The sequence below is a fragment of the Silurus aristotelis genome (genome assembly GCF_946808225.1).
Source record: "Silurus aristotelis genome assembly, chromosome: 6".
Classification (NCBI taxonomy): Eukaryota; Metazoa; Chordata; class Actinopteri; order Siluriformes; family Siluridae; genus Silurus; species Silurus aristotelis.
In genome coordinates, this window is record NC_139579.1 from 14,547,225 (window position 1) to 14,569,724 (window position 22,500).

The 22,500-nt window shown below is 40.7% G+C and overlaps 3 protein-coding genes across 8 annotated transcripts in view; 1 reads left to right on the top strand and 2 right to left on the bottom strand.

The window, feature by feature from the left end:
- The window catches only part of LOC310727323 (growth factor receptor-bound protein 10-like), a 25,323-nt gene extending 19,255 nt beyond the window's left edge, over positions 1–6,068 (bottom strand). The window contains exons 1-2 of one of the 2 annotated variants that reach the window (XM_083543684.1): positions 5,915–6,068; positions 552–644 (exon numbers count right to left, since the gene is read on the bottom strand). In XM_083543684.1, the coding sequence (XP_083399810.1) occupies positions 552–602 (51 nt within the window). In that variant the 5' untranslated portion in view covers positions 603–644; positions 5,915–6,068. The remainder of the gene's footprint in view (positions 1–551; positions 645–5,914) is intronic. The other variant, XM_083543685.1, reaches the window with a different exon arrangement.
- Positions 6,069–11,869: 5,801 nt separating this feature from the next.
- Positions 11,870–15,547, top strand: ssr2 (signal sequence receptor, beta). 2 transcript variants are annotated; one of them, XM_083543813.1, is made up of 6 exons: positions 11,870–12,011; positions 13,034–13,194; positions 13,335–13,433; positions 14,251–14,359; positions 14,787–14,864; positions 15,144–15,547. In XM_083543813.1, the coding sequence occupies exons 2-6, from the start codon at positions 13,034–13,036 to the stop codon at positions 15,252–15,254; spliced, it is 558 nt and encodes a 185-aa protein (XP_083399939.1). In that variant the 5' UTR covers positions 11,870–12,011; the 3' UTR covers positions 15,255–15,547. The 2 variants fall into 2 exon arrangements, with proteins under 2 accessions (XP_083399939.1, XP_083399940.1); XM_083543814.1 differs by having other exon boundaries at positions 11,967–12,034.
- Positions 15,548–15,552: 5 nt separating this feature from the next.
- The window catches only part of LOC310727329 (uncharacterized protein), an 11,925-nt gene continuing 4,977 nt past the window's right edge, over positions 15,553–22,500 (bottom strand). For 2 of the 4 annotated variants that reach the window (XM_083543703.1, XM_083543704.1), the window contains exons 4-11: positions 21,402–21,601; positions 19,804–19,967; positions 19,532–19,621; positions 19,256–19,436; positions 17,664–17,924; positions 17,120–17,435; positions 16,228–16,406; positions 15,553–16,162 (exon numbers count right to left, since the gene is read on the bottom strand). In XM_083543703.1, the coding sequence (XP_083399829.1) occupies positions 16,019–16,162; positions 16,228–16,406; positions 17,120–17,435; positions 17,664–17,924; positions 19,256–19,436; positions 19,532–19,621; positions 19,804–19,967; positions 21,402–21,601 (1,535 nt within the window). In that variant the 3' untranslated portion in view covers positions 15,553–16,018. Of the gene's footprint in view, positions 16,163–16,227; positions 16,410–17,119; positions 17,436–17,663; positions 17,925–19,255; positions 19,437–19,531; positions 19,622–19,803; positions 19,968–21,401; positions 21,602–22,500 lie in introns of all 4 variants that reach the window. The other 2 variants (XM_083543702.1, XM_083543701.1) reach the window with 1 other exon arrangement.

Below are 22,500 nucleotides of genomic sequence, written 5' to 3' on the forward strand. Positions count from 1 at the left end.
ACGTTCTAGAAGAATCCAAAAAAAAAGGAGAGTGAGAAGCAGCATGTCTACATTAAAGAACATAATCTACCACCTATACGGCGATGAGGAAGACAAGAAGTAGCAGGAATTAGAGGAATTCTATAAAGTACATGAGGAGAAGTGGAGAAGAAACGACAGATACAGAACGAGTGCACAAGCCCAGTATAAATGGTGGCAGGCATTACTTTACATCTCAGCGTGTCAGCTGTGCAGCGCCATGGCAACACCATGGTGACAACAGGCATGCAGACCAGAAGAGTGTGTGTGTGTGTGTGTGTGTGTGTGTGTGTGTATGTATGTGTGTGTGTGTGTGTGTGTGTGTGTGTGTGTGTGTGTGTGTGTGTGTGTGTATACACTATTGCAACCACAGGATAAAGACATGAAGTAAATAAAGTCCTGTAGTCTTTTGGATCTCGTCAGCTGGGGCATCACTGCAAAAGTTTTGAACTAGAAGGAATAAACGGTGGAGAATCTCCACCAGCAGAACATCTTAAGCTTAATCTGTTGTGAAACAGCTCAATAAACTATACCTGGTATTTCGGGTGGAGCGTAAAGTAGTCTGGACATTCAGCGACCGCCATGCTCTTCCAAAGCTCCACAACTGATCCGTGCCACACATCCACCTGAACATCAGAAAAGAATGTAAAGATTATTTCATAAAATCTATGTGTTCTAGACATTTATATCCACAGCTGCACATCTGAAGCTGAATTGTTTGTGTGCAGCAAGTCACAGTAATTAAGTTGATATTACTGCTGTCTCGAAGCTCCAAGGTCCCTGGGATTGATCTGAGCTCATGTTACTGGACTTTCGGTGCATGTTCTGGGTTCCTCTGAGTTCTCTCATTTCTTCCCACCTCCCAAAAGATCTTTCAGTAGGTGGCTTTGCTTAAATAAATTAACCTTGTCAAGGTTCTTGAGAAAAATCCAAATGAAAACAAGCAGACGTGCTCCTATACACTGGACCTTAATGATTTGGGAAGAACAGCATTTCTTTCTGCCACAGCAGATCTACCAGGCTTGTGGTTAAGTGAGTTCCCCTTCAGTTCCCCTTCATTCTCTACAGTCTGTTTAGTCACTAATGTTAAAGAAGAACATCCTTTCGGTTGATATGTTCTGAGTAATGACTTTTTGACGATGCTGAATCTGACCATCTGGGAGATTTAGACCCTGACCCAAGTGCTGCAACCTAAACATCTTCACAGCTACACACACTCACATCTAGTGATGATTTAAGCTAAAAATCTAACCGAAGATTTTTCTGAATGTGTGGACAACCTGGTGTGAGATGGCTCAGTACACAACCAGCACAGAGCTTCATCTTGCTGTTCATTTCTCCAACACAGGTCATCACATGAATCCAGATTCATACAGACTGTTGGACCCAATGTCATTAACATGTGGCAAATATTATTGTGTTCATAAGTCATATTCAGACATATTCTACATGTGGTGCAGTCGTTCTCTTTAGTCCTCCTTAAACAAAGAGACTTTCATATGTCAAAGTCCCACAAACAGAAGTGTCCTTGGCTTATTTAGAGGAGCACAGACTCAAGCTCACTGGAGATATAAGGCTTTTATCATGAAAGCTGTAGTGTCCTGAATCTGTGGAAAGACAAATGTAGACTCCGTCTCTAATGCCAGATATTATCAGTTATGATTCTCCATGGTGGAGTCAAACAGACCACTGAGACACACTGACCCCAAGTCAAAAGTCAAATCACCCTTTTCATACACACAGAATGTATTTAGAACTCATACACACCTGTATTTAGAACTCATACACACAGGATGTATTTAGAACTCATACACACCTGTATTTAGAACTTATACACACCTGTATTTTGAACTCATACACACAGAATGTATTTAGAACTCATACACACCTGTATTTAGAACTCATACACACCTGTATTTAGAACTCATACACACAGAATGAATTTAGAACTCATACACACCTGTATTTAGAACTCATACACACCTGTATTTAGAACTTATACACACCTGTATTTAGAACTTATACACACCTGTATTTAGAACTCATACACACAGAGTGTATTTGGAACTCATACACACCTGTATTTAGAACTCATACACACAGAATGTATTTAGAACTCATACACACCTGTATTTAGAACTTATACACACCTGTATTTAGAACTCATACACACCTGTATTTAGAACTCATACACACCTGTATTTAGAACTCATACACACCTGTATTTAGAACTTGTTAAATTGTTAAAACTAAACACATGGCAAATATTTCATTATAAACATTCAATATGTTTCAGGGTTTCTGGTTTATTTTTAGGTCAACCTGATGCTCAAATAAAGAAAATAGATGAATGATTTTAATTATTGAAATAAAAGAAAATTGAATGCATATTATTAAGATGCATATTTTATTACATTTTTGCTTTAAACAGGAACCTTCTCTCGGATTATTCAGAGGGATTCCTCTCATTTAGCCAAACATTAACCTTCTCAGGGTAAACTGCAAATGTACACAAAGATATGAAACTGTGTTTGTGATACTGTTAACCAAAAACCCAAAATTAGCTCAGTGTGAATATGTTCCTTCAGACACACATCAGACTCTCATCAGACTCTCAACAGACTCACATCAGACTCACATCAGACTCTCATCAGACACACATCAGACACACATCAGACTCACATCAGACTCACATCAGAACCAGGACTTGGCTGTTTTTTTAAACCTTTTAACCTGAATCTGACGTCCATCGAAGCCTCAGCTAAAATCTCACTAATCTCATATCCAGTGTGTGTTCCAGGGGAATGGCTCAAATATTATATCTAACAAATATAACCTAAAATATTAGCTCACTATTTAGAAATATTATACTGAAATCAGTCATATTATTTACATTGTCTAATTTTGCAAACGTCTAATAAATAGTTGAATATAAAAGCTGTGGTTTTGTATCCGACAGGACACCGTTCTCCTGCATGTGATCACCAGCAGCATGTTCATAATACAGTAATTCCATCCAGGTTCTGGACTCCGTATTCAAGATTTCCAAACAAAATTATTTTACGTCAAACAAATCAGGATAAGAATGAAGAAAGCAAAAGAAAGCGCTGTTATAACACAGACTCCTTACATGGGAAAGACAAACACCTCAGATACAACACAGAAGAGCAGAGTGAGGAACATGTACATGATCTGATTATATACTGATGATGACTTGTTGTTTAAGAGTATATTTTTTTTAATGATCAGTTATGACGTCTAATCATGTGACATTACAGCGAACTTTATAGAGACCCGTTTTATAACAATCATTAATAAACAGTTCATGTCTTGTGAATTACACTACACTACACAACACCACACAACACTACACTACACTACACTACACCACACAACACAACACCACACCACATTACACACCACACACTACACTACACAACACCACACCACACTACACAACACAACACTACACCCCACCACACCACACCACACCACACCACACTACACTACACTACACCACACTACACAACACTACACAACACCACACCACATTACATACCACACACTACACTACACCACACTACACTACACAACACTACACTACACTACACTACACAACACCACACCACACTACACTACACCACACTACACTACACAACACTACACACCACACACTACACTACACAACACCACACCACACTACACAACACTACACCCCACCACACCACACCACACTACACTACACTACACCACACTACACTACACAACACAACACTACACAACACCACACCACATTACACTACACAACACTACACAACACTACACACCACACTACACCACACAACACTACACTACACAACTTCACGCCACACTACACAACACTACACTACACAACACTACACAACACACTACACAACACTACACTACACAACTTCACACCACACTACACTACACAACACCACACTACACAACACTACACTACACACCACACTACACAACACAACACTACACTACACAACTTCACACCACACTACACTACACAACACAACACAACACTACACTACACTACACACCACACTACACAAAACAACACTACACTACACTACACAACACTACACTACACACCACACTACACAAAACAACACTACACTACACAACACTACACAACACCACACTACACTATACAACACCACACTTCCAACACTACACAACACCACACTACACTACACAACACTACTCTACACAACACTACACTACACTACACAACACTACACTACACAACACTACACTACACAACACTACACAACACCACACTACACTACACCACACTACACAACACTACACTACACAACACTACACTACACAACACCACCCCACACCACACACTACACTACACAACACCAAACCACACTACACTACACAACACCACACTACACTACACAACATCACACCACACTTCACACCACACCACACCACACCACACTACACAACACTACACCACACTACACAACACTACACAACACCACACTACACAACACTACACAACACCACACTACACAACACTACACAACACTACACTACACAACACCACACTACACAACCCCACCCCACACCACACACTACACAGCACCACATCACACTACACAACACTACACTACACTACACCACACCACACTACACCACACTACACAACACTACACAACACCACACTACACTACACAACACAACACCACCCCACACCACACACTACACAACACCACACCACACTACACTACACAACACTACACAACACCACACCACACTACACAACACAACACCACCCCACACCACACACTACACTACACAACACCACACTACACTACACAATATCACACCACACTACACAACACCACACAGCACTACACAACACCACACTACACACCACACCACACTACACTACACAACACCACACCACACTACACTACACAACACCACACACTACACCACACCACACTACACACCACACACTACACAACACCACACCACACACTACACTACACCACACTACACTACACTACACAACACCACACCACACTACACTACACAACACCACACCACACCACACACTATACCACACCACACTACACACCACACCACACACTACACAACACCACACCACACTACACCACACCACACACTACACTACACACTACACTACACAACACCACACAACACTACACAACACAACACCACACCACACTACACTACACAACACCACACTACACTACACAACACTACACTACACTACACCACACCACACCACACCACACACTACACTACACCACACCACACACTACACTACACTACACTACACTACACTACACAACACAACACCACACCACACCACACACTACACCACACTACACCACACTATATTACACTACTGCAGTGATTCTGCACTACTGGATTTACCAAAAGAAAAACTGGGGAACTGTGTTTAATTTTTGCCCGTAGATGATGATGTTGATGATGATTATGATGATGGTGGTGATGATGATGGTGGTGGTAATGATGATGATTGTGATAATGATAATGGTGATGATGATGATGATGGTGGTGATAATGATGGTGATGATGATGATGGTGATGATGATGATGATGGTGATGATGATGGTAATGATGATGGTGATGATGGTGGTGATGATGATAATGATGGTGGTGATGATGATGGTGATGATAATGATGATGATGTCAGTGAGGACTTCAGTGTGGACCTGTAATCGTGTAATTGTCAGTGATGGTTGTGTGTCCGGTGTAAATGTTCCGGTGTAAATCAGAACTGTGTCTATTTACGCTGCAGTTTAGAGTCCGTGTGATTATAAATATAAATAAAAAGTGTGTGTTCTCGGTCTCTGACCTGCAAATGGATGTCGGTAGGTTAATCCCGGTTGTAGTCACGTGCCACCGTCACCGCGCGCGCGGAGAAAAACTCCGGTAACGAGCTGCTCTGCGCGAGCTCCTCTCAGCTGATCCACAAAGCCACGAGGGCGAGGAGCCGTCCCTTCGCCCCGCCCACTGAGACACGCCCCGGAGACACACCCCTCCTCCCTCCTCCTCTAACCCTTAGCCTATTTATCTGTCACGTAACAAACAATATTTTATAAATGACTTTTGGAGAAAAAAAACTGTTTACACTCTCTGGCCAAAGGTATTCGGACACCTGTCCATCACCTGTCCATCACCTGTCCAGACCCCTGTATAAAAGATTTTTGTACACTGTAGCATTACATTTCTCTTCACCACACATCAGGATAAAGCTCCTGTACACAGTGAGATCTCAGTCTGTGGTCTGAAGGTTTGTAATAAGAAGCTGGAATCTCAGCTGGAGAGGGAAAAGTCTGGAAAACTAAATGAAGTCTAGTTTTGATCATTGACAGACAGAAATGATAACAGGAACATCGCAGCTTTATGTAGGAAAAATAAAACGAATATTTTATAAAACACACCTCTGAATGTATCATCGAGGCTCTGAGATATTTTCCTCTGTCTGTGTGTTATATACTCAATCATAATGCTTGAATGAAATGATGGATAATGTCTGAGCGCTGATGTTCAAAATCCAGATGTGCAGATGTGAAAGACCATATTAAACTCTTCAGGCTGGATCATGTTTGTATTCTTCCAAAACTAGTCAGTTTTTCCATTTAGTCACATGACACAGAGAGAACAGGACATACATGTACTACACACTTGTATCAGTTCTCCTGAATTACTGTGAGTAACTCTGGTTATTGTGTGAGGAAAAAAGCACTGCCATTGATCATATTTTCATTCTTTATTCTTTTTTATTAAAGAGCTCAGAGGTTTGAATCAGTTTCTACCAGAAATCTAGCGTTGGATTGGAGGTCTCTGGTTAGTATTTCCATGAGCCATGGATCTGAAAATGGAGAATAATGCAACTACTGAGACAAGAGCTGATACTGACAGTGTTTGTTTCTGTACAGTACACAGAGCATCGTGATCTTCTGGATGGCTCTGTAATCTCTGTACAGAAAGTGGATGTTATGAGGAGAGTTGTTCCAGGATATTTTGAAATGTCACTGCAATGTTCAGAAGATGAAATGTGGTCCTCAAGGACACTGCTGCTTCTCAGAACTGAAATTTCCCACTTTCATTTAAAATCTCAAATAAACATTGGTGAACCGCATTAGTGCACACACTCGTTTCCTACACTGCTATGTAAGAAATCCACTGCTTCCTGTGCAGGACGTGTCTGTAAAACTCAGATGGTTTGTGGATTTGGCTTGTGTTTTTTTCCCCTGTAAACAGAAAATAACTTTTAAGATTCGAGCGCAGAACAAAAGCATCATCTTTACTTTCCTTGTAAGACTTCAGTAATGTTCAGGAACAGAAATATGTGCAACTGCACTCCTGAATGTTACAGGATACACATCTCCTCCTCCTCACACAGCACTGTTACTAGTTTAAATTGGGTTGTAGATACAAATTCCTCACTTACAGTCTCTCTATTTTTTGTTCTTACCCATAAAAGCATAATATTGTTCTTTCTAATCACTCAGAATTCCTCTCATTCCTGCTGGGAACTGGTCGAAGGAATTCCAAACCAGCACTGTTTCTGTTGGGGAACGCTCTGAGGTCTGTGCACTGGAGAACTTGGCCCACGCTGTTTGATTTGGCCTTGTGATTGGGAGACGCCACTTCGTCCTGCCTGCCGTTTGTCTCGGCGTGATCTTTAAGCAGAACACTGAGAAAACACTACGCTGCTTTTCTCTTTTGCACCTGTGACTTTATTTCGCTGTGCCCCAAAAAATACAAATATTTGTACAAGGATCAAGAATTTCACACAAAAAGGAACTCTTCCAGGATTCGTTCCTGCTCCATGACGAAGGCTGCCAGTGTTCTTTTCTTTGGCAGAATTCCACAAAATGTACATTCTTTAGGCTTTATTTTGACTTCCTGCAGGTTCTCTAATTAGTAAATAGTAATAATCACCGCGAGCCTGAATGACTACTACAGACTTCATTCCTTCCTTCAATCACTGTAAAGATCTCAGTGAATCCAAAGCTTTTCCCAGGAACAATGAGTGTGAGGCAGAAGAACAACCTACTGAACATCTTGGATTGTATTCATCCAGTAGCTTTACACACACAGAACATGGTGGATCTGAAACCTCTCCTGAGTAAGACTGTGTGTCAGGAATACATCAGGCTCACACACACATACACACACACACACACACACACACACACACACACACACACACACACACACACACACACACTTACTCATACACACACACACACACACACTTACTCACACACACACTTACTCACACACACACACACACACACACACACACACACACACACACACACAAACACACACACACACACACTCACGCACACTCTCTCACAAACACACACACAAACATACACTCACTCACACACACACACACACACACACACACACACACACACACACACACACACACAGACACACACACAGTATTATTATTGTTCAGCAGTGTTGTTACCTGAGATTGTTCTCACCTTGAGCGTTCTCATTCGGCCAGTTTTCTCCATGGCCTTGTTGCCAGATGGACAACTCTCAGGTCAGTACAAGAGCAAAGCGTCCACAGCGTTTGACCTCGAACATGTTGTACAAACACAGAGCTCAAAACAAATCATTAAAGCACATTGGTCTAAAGCCTGGTTCAGGGATTTAATGAACTGATCTAAGCTGAACTCCTGACCTGGGATTTTATCTGCAAAAAGTTCCTTGTGGATAACAGAATGATCTGAAATTTTAGATGTATAGAGTTCAGAATTATGTCCTTCAGGAAAATGTAAATATGAGGTATGATGGTAATATTTTAAACCTCATGCAAACTTTTTTAACAGTAAACAGTAACATTTATTTTTTATCTGCAATAATTATCTGCAAAATATTATTCTTATATCACTAGAAGAAATATTGAGCTCCATGAGAAACTCAATCAAATCAAACCAAGTAAAGCAGTGAGTATATCACGCTGCAGTCCCTCCTCACCACTGCAGATCAGCAGTTACACGTTCATGAGATAAACATGTGATAAACAGTGAGAACTAATGGACTGTTGATTAAGGCACTACATGAGAACCTGAATAGCACGTTACCTGTGTACATTATCTACATCCTGGTTGTTTTCTCCTAACGTGTGTGTGTGTGTGTCTGTGTGTGTGTGTGTGTGTGATTCTCAACACATGCTGCAGGAACTAATAATCTAAAGTGGAAAACCAGAAATAGCGCTTAATAACATTCCTTTTTAAAATTACTTTATTTTTGGATGAATGTTCTGCTGAGTAACTTTGTGTTACTGTAGTCAGTATCTTCTTTTACCTTCTTTTCATTCTTTTCAGTATTACATTCAAATGTTTATCTAGGTTTTTTTTTATAAACTCCTCTGTACATGGATCCTTCGTTTCCTCCTGTGTCTGTTATGACAGTAGTGTGTGTATAAGAATGTGTGGTATTTAGCACTGTGTTGATGTTGGAGGATGTTATGAGACCTTTGTGAGTCGTTGTATGACACTGAATAATCCATGTGTTCTGGGAGAAGTTCAGCTGAACAGAGCTGTTTTTATGGAAAGTGTAGCAGGTGAAAGGCAGAGCAGGATATCCCTCTTATTTCCCTCTTAGCAACAGTATCTGAGCTCCCACACAAATATAGCGACACAAACAATGAGCCTGTCCCTTCAAAACCAGCAGGAAACGTAAGAGAGTCTAACTGACGCTGGTGTGCTGGTGACTGCGTCATTCATAAACCACATATATGAAGTATATAAATAAATCTGAGGATGCCATCAGTTGCAGGTCGACCTTGTCTCCTAAACGTGTCCCACAATGTAAACCCCAGAATTTTACTTCAGTCCTTAAGGATTCTGGTTTAAGTTGGTGGAAAAAGAGTACCAAGGTCTGGGTGTGTTATAGAGATCAGTAGATGTCCTGAAGCACATCACTGGACATGTTGAAGTCATTCTGTTTTTCACTGAAATGTTCAAACTAATATTGGAAGTTCGTGGAGCTCGCTTTGTGTACAGGAGCAACGTCATGCTGGAACAGGGGTTGGGAATCTCAGTTTCTGTGTACAAAGACATTCTTTACAGTTGTGTGGTTCCAGGCTGCAGTTTGGGGGATAATCACATCTGGGTCATGATAGTCAGATGTCCACAGATGTTTGGTTTTATGGTGTAGTGTGTAAGTCCTCAGGCATCTCATACAAACACTGGCTTTAAAATAACAGGACGAGGAAATGACATAGCAGATATCTGATATTCTAAATACAATACACAATAAAAAAACAGTGAGCCGTAGTCATGGCACTGAAGGTTGTTGGGGAGAAGGTAGAGTGTGTGGATGCTGAGCGGTGACCTCTGGTTAGAGGATGTCATTTATTAAAGTCAAATGTTTCCTTCTTTTGTTTCGGTTTAAATTCACAGAATACATACATTTGGAGCGAAGATAAAGAATAATGTAATCTCTGATCTCTTTCAATTCAAATGTGTGTGTGTGTGTGTGTGTGTGTGTGTGTGTGTGTGTGTGTGTGTGTGTGTGTGTGTGTGTGTGTGTGTGAAAGATAGAAGAGTATAAAACCTGTAACTTTGAGGACACCATGGATGATCGGTGCTGTAGCAGTGGAGAAGAACATACACAGAAACACATCTACACCAAACACATCTGAACAGAAATGAACATAGTTTTATTCACTATACTTTATTTTAGCTTGTTGTAGGTAGTAGTTTAACTGAGGTTTCCTCCATCCAGAGTGTAAATAACGCTAGAGAAACTAGCACGGGTGTAGAGTAACATTAGTAATGCTCAGCTGCTAACTCCTCAACAGGGGAAGTGGAAGTTCAGATGCTGGACTTCTGTTCAGAATGTTGTGAGTTTAAATCCCACCCAGCTGCCACTGCTTGGCCCTTGAGCAAGGCCCCTAATCCTTATCTGCTCAATGCATGACTGAGAGAAATGTTTGTTGCTCTGTGTGAAGGCATCTACAAAATGCTGTAAATAGAAAGTTTTCATGTGAATAAATGAAGAATTAAACAGAATTACAGAATCTAGGAATAATTTAACACCAAAATTCTCAAGCACTTTACAAATCTAATCTTTAAATAGAACAACGCTGCTGGGAGACGGAGCTTTAGCGCCTGCTATTAGATGAAGTCCTTGTCCTTGCTCCTTATCAACCAATCAAGCTAAAGATATGACCCCTAATTTATTCTGAGAGAGCTTCAGACATCACATCAGATATGGATCACTGGTTAGACAGGAGGAAGAGTTCAAACATTTTTAAACAGTCATTTATTAAATATCTAAAGTGCAGGAGAATCGAACACTGAACTGCATCCATCATTCAAAGTTTTTCTATATCACTCATGTCATTGTTCATTCTGAAGTCCTTTCAGGAGAAATAACTTTTATACTTTTACTCCAGTAGAAATGGGATAGGGGGTACTGGTACTGTAGGTGGTGTTGGTAGAGTGGGTGTTAGCAGTATTTGTTGGTGTTTGTGAAGGTATTCTGGTATTGTTATAGTTGGTAGTATTAGTGGTAGATGTGTTGATTTAAGTACCATTGATGTAAAGTTGATGTTAGTAGTGTTGATATTTGTAGTGTTGATGTAGTGTTGATGTAAAGTCGATATTAGTAGTGTTGATGTAAGTAGTGTTGATGTAAAGTTGATATTAGTAGTGTTGATGTAAGTAGTGTTGATATTTGTAGTGTTGTTGTAAAGTTGATGTTAGTAGTGTTGCTGTTAGTAGTGTTGTGTTTGTGTTGATAGTATATGTGCTGTTGGTGTTGGCGTGTTCTCCTCCGGAACACTAGGTGGCGATGAGCCTTGTTTCTGTTCTATAACGCAACACAAAAAGACACGTCATGTCAGAGCGGATGAATCGGACTGCGCATGCGCTTCACTCCTTGAGTCGGGCTGAGCAGAGAGCAGAGAGAAGGTAGAGAACCTCACTGTTATAATGTGTGTAGATTTATATTTATAAATAAATAACATGCAGCTTTTTTTCTGGTGTATGTTTGTAAACAGGGTTTGCGTAAATGTTCCAGGTTTATTATGGAGAAGAAAAAGATTATATGAGAGAAAAAGCTGCAGGAATGACTGAGAGTCAGGGACACGTAATCACTCAGGCCTTCGTGGGTTTCTTTTATTATCACTGTTTATATTCTCTTCTTATTTACGGTTATAACTTATTAACTCGTTACTTCTTATTTAAAACGTGTGTATGTTTTATAAGTGCGGTTCGATTATTCAGGTTTTATCATGGCATCATGTATTTCCTGTTTTATTTCAGCAGGTTTCGAGTCACTGTGCTGTTTATAAGTTTATAAATGAATACATAAAAACTGAATTACAGCCTGACGTGCACGTGAAAATTCTACCGACCTGTTTATGTGATCAGGAAACACACAGTGGCATTGAGTTCTAGGAAATTAATCAGTGTGATGAGATTCAATTAATGTTTCTTAGTGAGAAACCCCCCCCCCCCCCCCTCTGTGAGACTGAGAAATTCTGTTAAATGAAATAAATCAATGCTTTCTGACCAATCAGAAGAAATGAGCTGCTGAAGTGTTTAGTGTTGATGTTTACAGAAGCTTGTGTTTGTTTGCTCATGTGGGTGTTTGTTCTTGATTATAGATGAATCAGGAGTTTGTAATGATTGGTTTATGTTAGTAACATGTTCAGGTATGAAGAAGCCTAAATAAACGTGTATTGAAGTGTTTATTCCCGCTCTCCCTCACACAGTGTGAGATGTGGGGTTTTAGATTCCTTCTTTCTTTTCTTTTCTTTCCTTTTTTTTTTCTTTTTTTTTTTTTTATTCTCACAGGTCCCTTTCAGCTGTGTGTATTTGTCTCTCAAACCTCTGAGAGTGAGAGTAGAACTAGCACCATAGAGTCAGTCCTAAGATCACCATTTGATGCGCGTGTGTGTGTGTGTGTGTGTGTGTTTGTTTCACTACAGATGAGGGTGTTGTGTGTTTGTGCTGTATTTGCTGCCCTGGCCCTTGTGGTGATGGGAGAGGAAGGAGCTCGCCTGCTGGCCTCCAAGTCCCTGCTGAACCGCTACGCTGTGGAGGGACGAGACCTCACTTTGCAGTACAACATCTACAATGTGGGCACCAGGTACAGGGTGGAGATCAGTGTGTGTGTGGTTTAACTGCAACATGTAACGAAAGATTCCTCATTACTATCACAAACATCTAATACTCGTGTGTGTGTGTGTGTGTGTGTGTGTGTCTGCATCTGTCTGTCTGCTTGTGTAGTGCTGCGCTGGAGGTGGAGCTCTCAGATGACTCGTTCCCTCCTGAGGATTTCGGAATCGTCTCTGGGATGCTGAATGTGAAGTGGGATCGCATCGCTCCGTATCCTTCACACACACACACACACACACACACACACACACACACACACACACAGAGTATACAGTAGCCTCTGCACCTGCTCTGCTCAGGACAGTGTGGAGATGATGAGCAGTAGTGTTCTGCAGGACGTGTCTTGAGGTTTCCTCATGAGGGTCACTCAGCTTTTTCTATATGCTGATATTTAAACCGATCAGGTATGACATCATGACATTATAACACTGAGTGGTGAAGTAAAGAACACTGATGATCTTCATCATGGCACCTGTTAGTGGGTGGATTTATTTATCAGGCAGCAGGTGAACATTTTGTTCTCAAAGTTGATGTTAGAAGCAGGAAAAATGGGCGAGCGTAAGGATTTGACAAATTGTGACGTCTGGGTCAGAGCATCTCCAAAACTGCAGCTCTTGTGGGATGTTGCTGGTCTGCAGTGGTCAGAATCTAAAGTGCTCCAAGGAAGGAACAGTGGTAAACCAGCAACAGGGTCGTGGGGGAGGGGCTCATTGACGCACTCGGGTAGTGAAGGCTGGTCTGTGTGGTCCGATCCAACAGACGAGCTCCTGTAGCTCAAACTGCTGAAGATGTTCATGATGTTAACAGTCAGGACTGTTTTTGCAGCAAAAGAGAAACAACACAATATGAGGCAGGGGGTCATAATGCTCTACCTGAATGATGTATATGATGATGATCTCCTGTGTCATGATGATCATCTCACTGCTGATTTATTATTAACACTAAAATGAAGCTCTTGAGGAATGTGCCGGTTTTCTGACTCTATTGATTTCTCTGGTTGAGTTCCTTGACCCATCGTGTGTCTCAGGGCCAGTAACGTCTCTCACACTGTGGTCCTGCGTCCACTGAAGGCTGGCTACTTCAACTTCACTTCAGCATCCGTCAGCTACCTCGCCCAAGAAGGAGGACAGGTTGTGGTGAGTGTTTCCTTCTAGATGTTTCTGCAGCATGTTTTTCTGATTGTTGTACATTTCAGTGGAAAATATGATCAAGGTTTATGAAAACAGGATGTAACCAGGCAGGGTTTATCTTAGATTAGCACAGATTATTTATAGCAGATCAGGTGTGTGTGTGTGTGTGTGTGTGTGTGTGTGTGTGTGTGTGTGTGTGTGTGTGTGTGTGTGTGTGTGTGTGTGTGTGTGTGTGTGTGTGTGTGTGTGTGTGTGTGTGTGTGTGTACGTACGTGTGTTCATGTACTGAGAGGGAGTTCATGTCTATGTGACTGCTTGTGGCAGGAATAATGAATATAATAACTGAATGTAGATGTTCTCCTGCTGAGTGAAGATGAGATTACACACAGGAGAATTCTATTTAGACACTAATCAGGAGCGATTCTCTCGTTAGGTCGGCTACACCAGCGCCCCGGGGCAGGGGGGAATTCTGGCCCAGAGGGAGTTTGACAGACGCTTTTCTCCCCATTATGTAAGTGTTTTATTATATCTCAAGCTTCACTTGATGTTCCTCATGCTTCACACTACATCCAGCTGTCAGTAAATCTTGAGGCTCAATCCAGTCAAAATGTTCTGCAGATTAAAATGGACCTGGTCTCAGGGTTTTTTCTCCTGATGATGTCATCATAGTATTTAATTGTGTGTGTGTGTGTGTGTGTGTGTGTGTGTGTGTGTGTGTGTGTGTGTGTGTGTGTGTGTGTGTGTGTGTGTGTGTGTGTGTGTGTGTGTGTGTGTGTGTGTGTGTGTGTAGCTGGACTGGGCTGCTTTCGGGGTGATGACTCTGCCTTCCATCGGCATCCCGCTGCTCCTCTGGTACTCCAGCAAGAGGAAATACGACTCTCCCAAGACCAAGAAGAACTAATGGAGGGTGTTAGAGGGTCATGGCTGAGGGGTAAAATGTGCTTTTGAGGGGTTTCAGTAATTTTATTACCCATATTGGGGGTAACATGACCAAGGATGTGAGTGAACAGGTTTAATGGGATTCCTGTATTTCTTTTTCCCCATCCGTATGGAATCATACAGAAATCATCTTTCCTTCCTCCGAATCCTTTCCCTCACAGCCAGCAGCTTCATTTTGTGTTTGTTTTTTGGTAAATGCGTTAAAGACGTCAGAGCTCTGCAGTGATAAATAAAAGTGGGTTTTTACAAAAACTACACCAGAGGTTTGTGGGTTTTTATTAGATTGAGGTGAACAGACCTGCTGTAATGATGAATTGTTAATAAAAGTGTGACATCAGTATGAGACGTGTGAAGCTCCTCTGTCTAACGTCACTTATTCTAACAACGACTTATTGATCCATGTGGATGAAATGACTGACTGTAGGAACGTCTGAGGATCACAAGCTGCTGTCAGGTGACTGCAATCGACCGAAACAACATTTAATTTATAAATGTATTTATTCTGCTGCATAATAAATCCCCTATACAGACGGCTGAGGGACTCGAGACGGTGAAGATTCATTCGTGTGATCAGTGTGAATGTAAAAGATGATCCCCGTGATGTTCACCCACACACATCCAGTGGAATTTGCCTGTTTCTGGTGTCAGTGTTTGTCTGTGGGGGTTTTTACAGTGTGTAGAACATGAGGATCTGCTGATTATGAAGAGTTGGAGGTCAGTAGGAGATCAGCGTTTGGGGCCTGGCAGTGGTGGCAGAGGAGGTCTGGACTTGTTTGGTCTTTCGGGAATCTGCTCGTATATGGAGAACTCTGAGCTTCCTGCCATGGCCTGCTCTGATGGAAAAGTGAAAGGATTCCTCACTGCTGAGTTCTGTAAAGAAATCGAAAATTCAGTAACAGAGTTTTCTGGAAATGGAATCTGATTATTGATGGTACCTGAGCACTGGCCTCTGGTTGTGCGGCTCTAGGGGCAGATCTTAGGGGTAGTCTGGGTCTGGTGGAGGATGGGGTAGAAATGAACGTTGTGCCCGTGTGGAGTGGTGGAGAAGCTGACATGGGGTCATCTCTGTTTCCCTTAATGTTGACCTCTGAGTAGACGTGATTAACAGCGACACCTGCTGGACACAAACACGTGACCTATTGAAAGGAGGTCGGGATGGTATTGATGTGTAGTGAACGTGTGAAGGAACATCACCTGTGCACCTGACATGTTCTTACCTGTACACTCAAAAATGTGAACTTCAGGTTCATTATGTGGAATTTTTTATAATAAAGTGAAGTTGACCCTTTAAAGAGAACTCGCATGCCAAAGTGCTGATGAGCATAGCAGGAAAAGTTCTGACTGCAGTACAGATCACACGTTTACACACTAACACTAATATCAGTGGGAAAGAAAATGGATTCCATGCAGGAGATTATCATTTATGATGGAGATGTTTTAGGATGGAGGACTGAAGGAACAATTATATCTGCTATGAGGTAAGTGATAAAATGAAACCTGCCTTCAACATAAACGAATAAAACATCTCGTTCACTAATACAGTCATAATGTGATCAGTGTGTTGAAGAATAAACCACTTTGGAGAATCCTGAGGGATCAACTGTAGACTCTGTTCTAAAGCAGCGTTTACTCCTCGAGCTGAGTGTAGATTTATGATGCAAAAATAGAAGTAAAATAGAATCTTAGCAGTTTATGGAGTTTATTGCAACAGGAGATCACATGATGATCTGGTTTCAGCAGGACTGAGGTCTTTTATGCCTTACCACTGAACAAATCCATTTAAAATGAACTCTTTGTTTAAAGTCTATAAATGTTCAGTAAACTCACCTGAACTCCTCGTGTTTCCTCGCTGTCTTTCAACTGCGTAGAACTCAATCTGGTCATCACGAGAAGGTGTATGCAGGGCCTCCTCGTACGTGTGCACAGGCTCCAGCTCACAGTACTTCTGTTCTGCTACAGCAGCGTCGTTGAGGAGCATCTCGGTCTCGGCTGCTGCTCCACACACCGCAGAGTCATGGGTGGAGAACGTCTGTGCTGGACGTTGGGGTTTATTTACACGTGCGTAAGGGGCATCCCCTGGGTGGGTCACGTCTCCTTCAGCACACATGTCTTTGCTGCTGAACACAGGATCTGGTGTTTCATTCTGAAATGAGGAAAATGTTCTTTCTGTCCAAGCAAGTACAAGTACATTTTAATGTCAGTGATGTTTTCATTTAATAGTAGGATCTTCTGTAATTGTGGTGTATTTCATCTGTAGGAAATCTATAGCCATTTACAGTTTCAGTTCACAGCAGATTAGACGTACTTAATAAAAATATTATTACAAAATGTACATTTATTATTATTATATTTCTTTGTTGTTAAGTGATACCTCAGTCATCATTGGTGTATCTGTATGTTCCTGGACGCTGGCCAGTGCTTCACTCACACTCTCAGGTATGGAGTTTGCCTTTCTCAGGGTTTTCCTCACCACAGCGTACTGCACCGTCTCTGGAGCAGCGAGAACTTCGGGTCCTGTGGAGGCTTTGGAAGGGTTTTCTCCACTGCATTGTGGAGTGGCTGCTCTTTCTTTACCACTTTCCTCTTTGTTTCTTACGTCCAGCTTTGATTTTTTCTCACACACACCATTAGGCTGGAAGGGAATTCAAGATTAATCTTTTACTGTGCAACAAATATTTTTCTATAGTAGATCGTATATTATTTAATTGTAATTGTAGCTCTGAGATGAAATGCACAAATGCTTCTCTTATTCTGTTGTGGTTGGAACCAAAGGCTGTGCTCATGCTGAGAATGAAAATGCCAGTCTGTCTCTTACACACACACACACACACACACACACACACACACACACACACACACACACACACACACACACACACACACACACACACACACACACACACACACACACACACACACACACACACACCATGGGCCAATTTGTCTTTGCCAATCTATACATTGGCATTGAAAGAAACCACAGACCCTGGATGAAACCTATGTGGACATTTGAAGGACATGAGAACCTTCACACAGACAGTAACCAAAGTCTGGATTGAATCTCTGCATCTGTGAGGTGGTGATGCTGCCATTGTACCCACTGGAGCAAACCCTGTTCCAGATGTTCACCAAACAGCAGCAGGCAAACAGGCAAAGTAAAAGTCTGTAATAAAGTTTTACTGATTTCAGAAAACAGAACATTTTACTTTGATAAACTGCTACCAGAAGTAAATCTCTCACACAGAGCATCTTTCCTCTTTCAGTAAACTCGCTTAACACCGGAAACTCTAGATCTTGTTCACTGTGTCTTCAAATGTGACCATGACGTCAAGCACACATGCAGTTTGCAGACACCATCACTGTGAGGGTCTCATTATCAGCAACAACAGTGAGGTGACTTACACACAGGAAGTAAAAGAACTTGTGGTCTGGTGCAAGGACAACACCACCTTTCTGAACATCTCACATCTCTCAGAATACTTATTTAAAATCTGTATACATGTGAAATGACTTTTTAAATAATCAGTGATATGCATAGTTTTAGTTATAACCTGCCGATTTACATTTTATTTATGAGTTTAATTCATCTATTTATTTAAATCATTAATCCAAACATTTGCACTGTGCGTAAAAACATCATTCTTCTCAGGTTTTCTTCCTTTCAGCAGAAGACACACCTGTATCCAGCTGTTTAATTTTATGTTTATAAACACTGGACTAAAAAATCTGCACCTTCATTAAACTGCTCTTTACATCCTGGTATTTGTCAGGAGTTGAACTGAGGTATTAATCGGGAAAAAGTGATTGGACCCCACTGATTGCTGCTCATGGCTTTATTTTATTTAGTGTTTTTCAGATCTGATTTATTTCATGTTTATTAGTGACGTGTGTGTGTGTGTGTGTGTGTGTGTGTGTGTGTGTGTGTGTGTGTGTGTGTGTGTGTGTGTGGAGACAGAATCATACCTGTACACAAGGCACAGTGAGGGTTTCATTGAAAGGCCCCACTGGATTGTGGGTATAGTAGTTTATCAGTTCCTCCAGACTGGAATGTTTGCTGGTCTCCCCAGCAATGACGTACTGACCTTTTGTACCAGACGCATCACATTCTTCCTCTATGATGAAGTGACGGCATTTATCTACACCTCTGCAATAAAATGAGATTTGAATGTGTGATGGTGTGTGTGTGTGTGTGTGTATGTGTATGTCTGTAAAAGGGGATGTTTTTATATGAGCTCGTACCTATACGAGAGCACAAAGCCAACCTTCGATTCGCTGAGTCTCAACAGGAAACAACCTTGCTGCTTCTCCTGCAGCAGCTGCTCAGCTTCCCTGAGAAACACCAAGAGGTTCAAATAGGACATGTTCCACACAAGCTGCTGAATGTGGTTGGAAGCCTGCACCTGTACAGGGTGTGTGTGTGTGTGTGTGTGTGTGTGTGTGTGTGTGTGTGTGTGTGTGTGTGAGAGAGAGAGAGAGAGAGAGAGAGAGAGAGAGAGAGAGAGAGAGAGAACCTGCGAGTGGCGAAGCCGTGAAGCCAGCTCGGGACGGGTTTCTGCAGCCGAGGCAGCTGCGTTCTCTGAAACCACAGAAGATTATGAGCCTGCAGAGACGGAGTCTGAGCATCCAGGGGCCCTGCAGGGTTTAGCACCTGAGATGGAGCGATTCGTTTCCGTTCCTGACACACACACACACACACACACACACACACACACACACACCGCTTATTCTTTATTACGTTTTCTTTTATGATCTAGCCTGTTTGTTTCTGTAAAGCAATTTAAAATACATGAGGTAACGTGTATTTATATTTAATAATAATAATAATAATAATAATAATAATAATAATAATAGAGCAGCAGTGGAATCACAGGTATTTATTAATAACAATCTACACTGACAGGTGGCGCCTCACAGACACGCCAGAGGCTTTTCTGCCTTTTCTTTTCAGATTCACGTGTTTTTCCACAGCCGAGACACAGCCGAGACACAGCTAAACTTAAAAATTCTGTTTCACAATGATCTGATTTGTTTAGTTATTTTTTTAAGAAAAATAAACTAAATATGCGAAAGATTCACGAGTTTAATCAGACTGAGTGAGAAAAGAAATCATATCAGAGGTTTTGTAAATGTTTAATATTAACATTATAGACTTCCTCTATAAAATTGCTCAATAATACACATCAAACCCACATTTCTGCTTTCAGCATCACCAGTACGCTAGCGGAACTTCACACCTGTAATTATCTCCAGCTGGATCTATTTACTAAGGGTTACTTATTCTCTGATTTACAGACATATTAAATCTGTAACACTGAATACACATTCCTGAGGAAGGAAGTAAATATACATCACTCATATACACACTTCTGTGAGGCCCAGTTTGTAACTCACATGTTGAGAAGCTCTGAGTTCACACTTCTGACACAAATCACCTGCAGCAAGATTTCATTCAGGCCCAGAGAAGTGTGATTGTATAGAGTCACACTGTAGAGGGGATATATTTCTGTATAATGTTATATATTTCTGTATAATGTTATATAATATATTTCTGTATAATGTTATATATTTCTTTATAATGTTATATATTTCTGTATAATGTTATATAATATATTTCTGTATAATGTTATATATTTCTGTATAATGTTATATAATATATTTCTGTTTAATGTTATATATTTCTGTATAATGTTATATATTTCCGTATAATGTTATATAATATATTTATTTATAATGTTATATATTTCTGTATAATGTTATATAATATATTTCTGTATAATTTTATATAATATATTTCTGTATAATGTTATATAATATATTTCTGTATAATGGGTAACAGGGTAGGCCATGGAAAAGTAGCCCGCCTCCGTCACAAGACAGACGTACAGTTAGCAGACAGAGAGCAAGGGGCTACGGCCTCCTCCAAAAAGTGTGGCACCAGTATTGGTGGTGGGCTACTTTTCCGTGGCCCAACCTGTATAATATATTGCTGTATAATTACATAAACACATCTGCAACGCAACCTCAATTAGCTGCATCATTCTTCTTCTGTTCCACATTACAGCTGTTCATGTTCAGGAGGTGAGTTCATGCTGAGTGATTGTGGAGCTACCTCATTCTCCATCTGATTGGTCTGGCTGTGTAAAGCTTCTGATCCTGGCTGTGCAATGGGACGGTTTTTGATGCTGCGTCGGGGCTTGATTGGAGGTTTCTGGATATTGGATGGAGTTTCTGTAACGGTTAGTGCCTGAGGTCTCGGCTGTTGGAACGGCAAAGAACCAATTCGCTCTTCTCTCTTACGAAATTCCTCATCTATATACAATTAAAACAATTCACATCAAATATAGTTCAGTTTAATTGTTTTTCTTCAATTACAGTAATTCAGTAAAAATTACTGTGTTCGGGATCTTTGTGTGCACAGCCTTAATCATGTTTACATCATTTTATTTATTTATTATTTTAAAAAAATCTTATTCCGCAGGGCACTTGCAGAAAATGTGGGTCGGGACTTTACACTTTCAACATGACATGAAATGTCATAAAATTCCTCATTTTAAACTTAAATAACAGAACATACAGTACTGAACTTATACTTCTGAATTTATAGTACTGAACTTATACTTCTGAATTTATAGTACTGAACTTAGTACTGAACTTCTACCACTGAACTTCTACTACTGAACTTCTACCACTGAACTTCTACTACTGAACTTATACTACTGAACTTATAGTATTGAAATTATACAACTAAACTTATACCACTTATACTATAGTATTGAACTTGTACTACTGAACTTATAGTATTGAAATTATTCTACTGAACTTATAGTACTAAACTTATAGTACTGAACTTATACTACTAAACTTATACTACTGTACTTCTACCACTGAACTTATACTACTGAACTTATACCACTTATACTATAGTATTGAACTTATAGTATTGAACTTGTACTACTGAACTTATACTACTGAAATTATACTACTGAACTTATAGTACTATACTTATAGTACTGAACTTATACTACTAAAGTTATACTACTGAACTTCTACCACTGAACTTCTACTACTGAACTCATACCACTTATACCAGGGGTCTCCAATCTTTTCCAGAAAGGGCCAGTGTGGGTGCAGGTTTTCATTCCAACCAATCAGTGGTCACACCTGATAGTCATTGAAAATGAAGATCATTAGATTTGAACAGGTAGAAT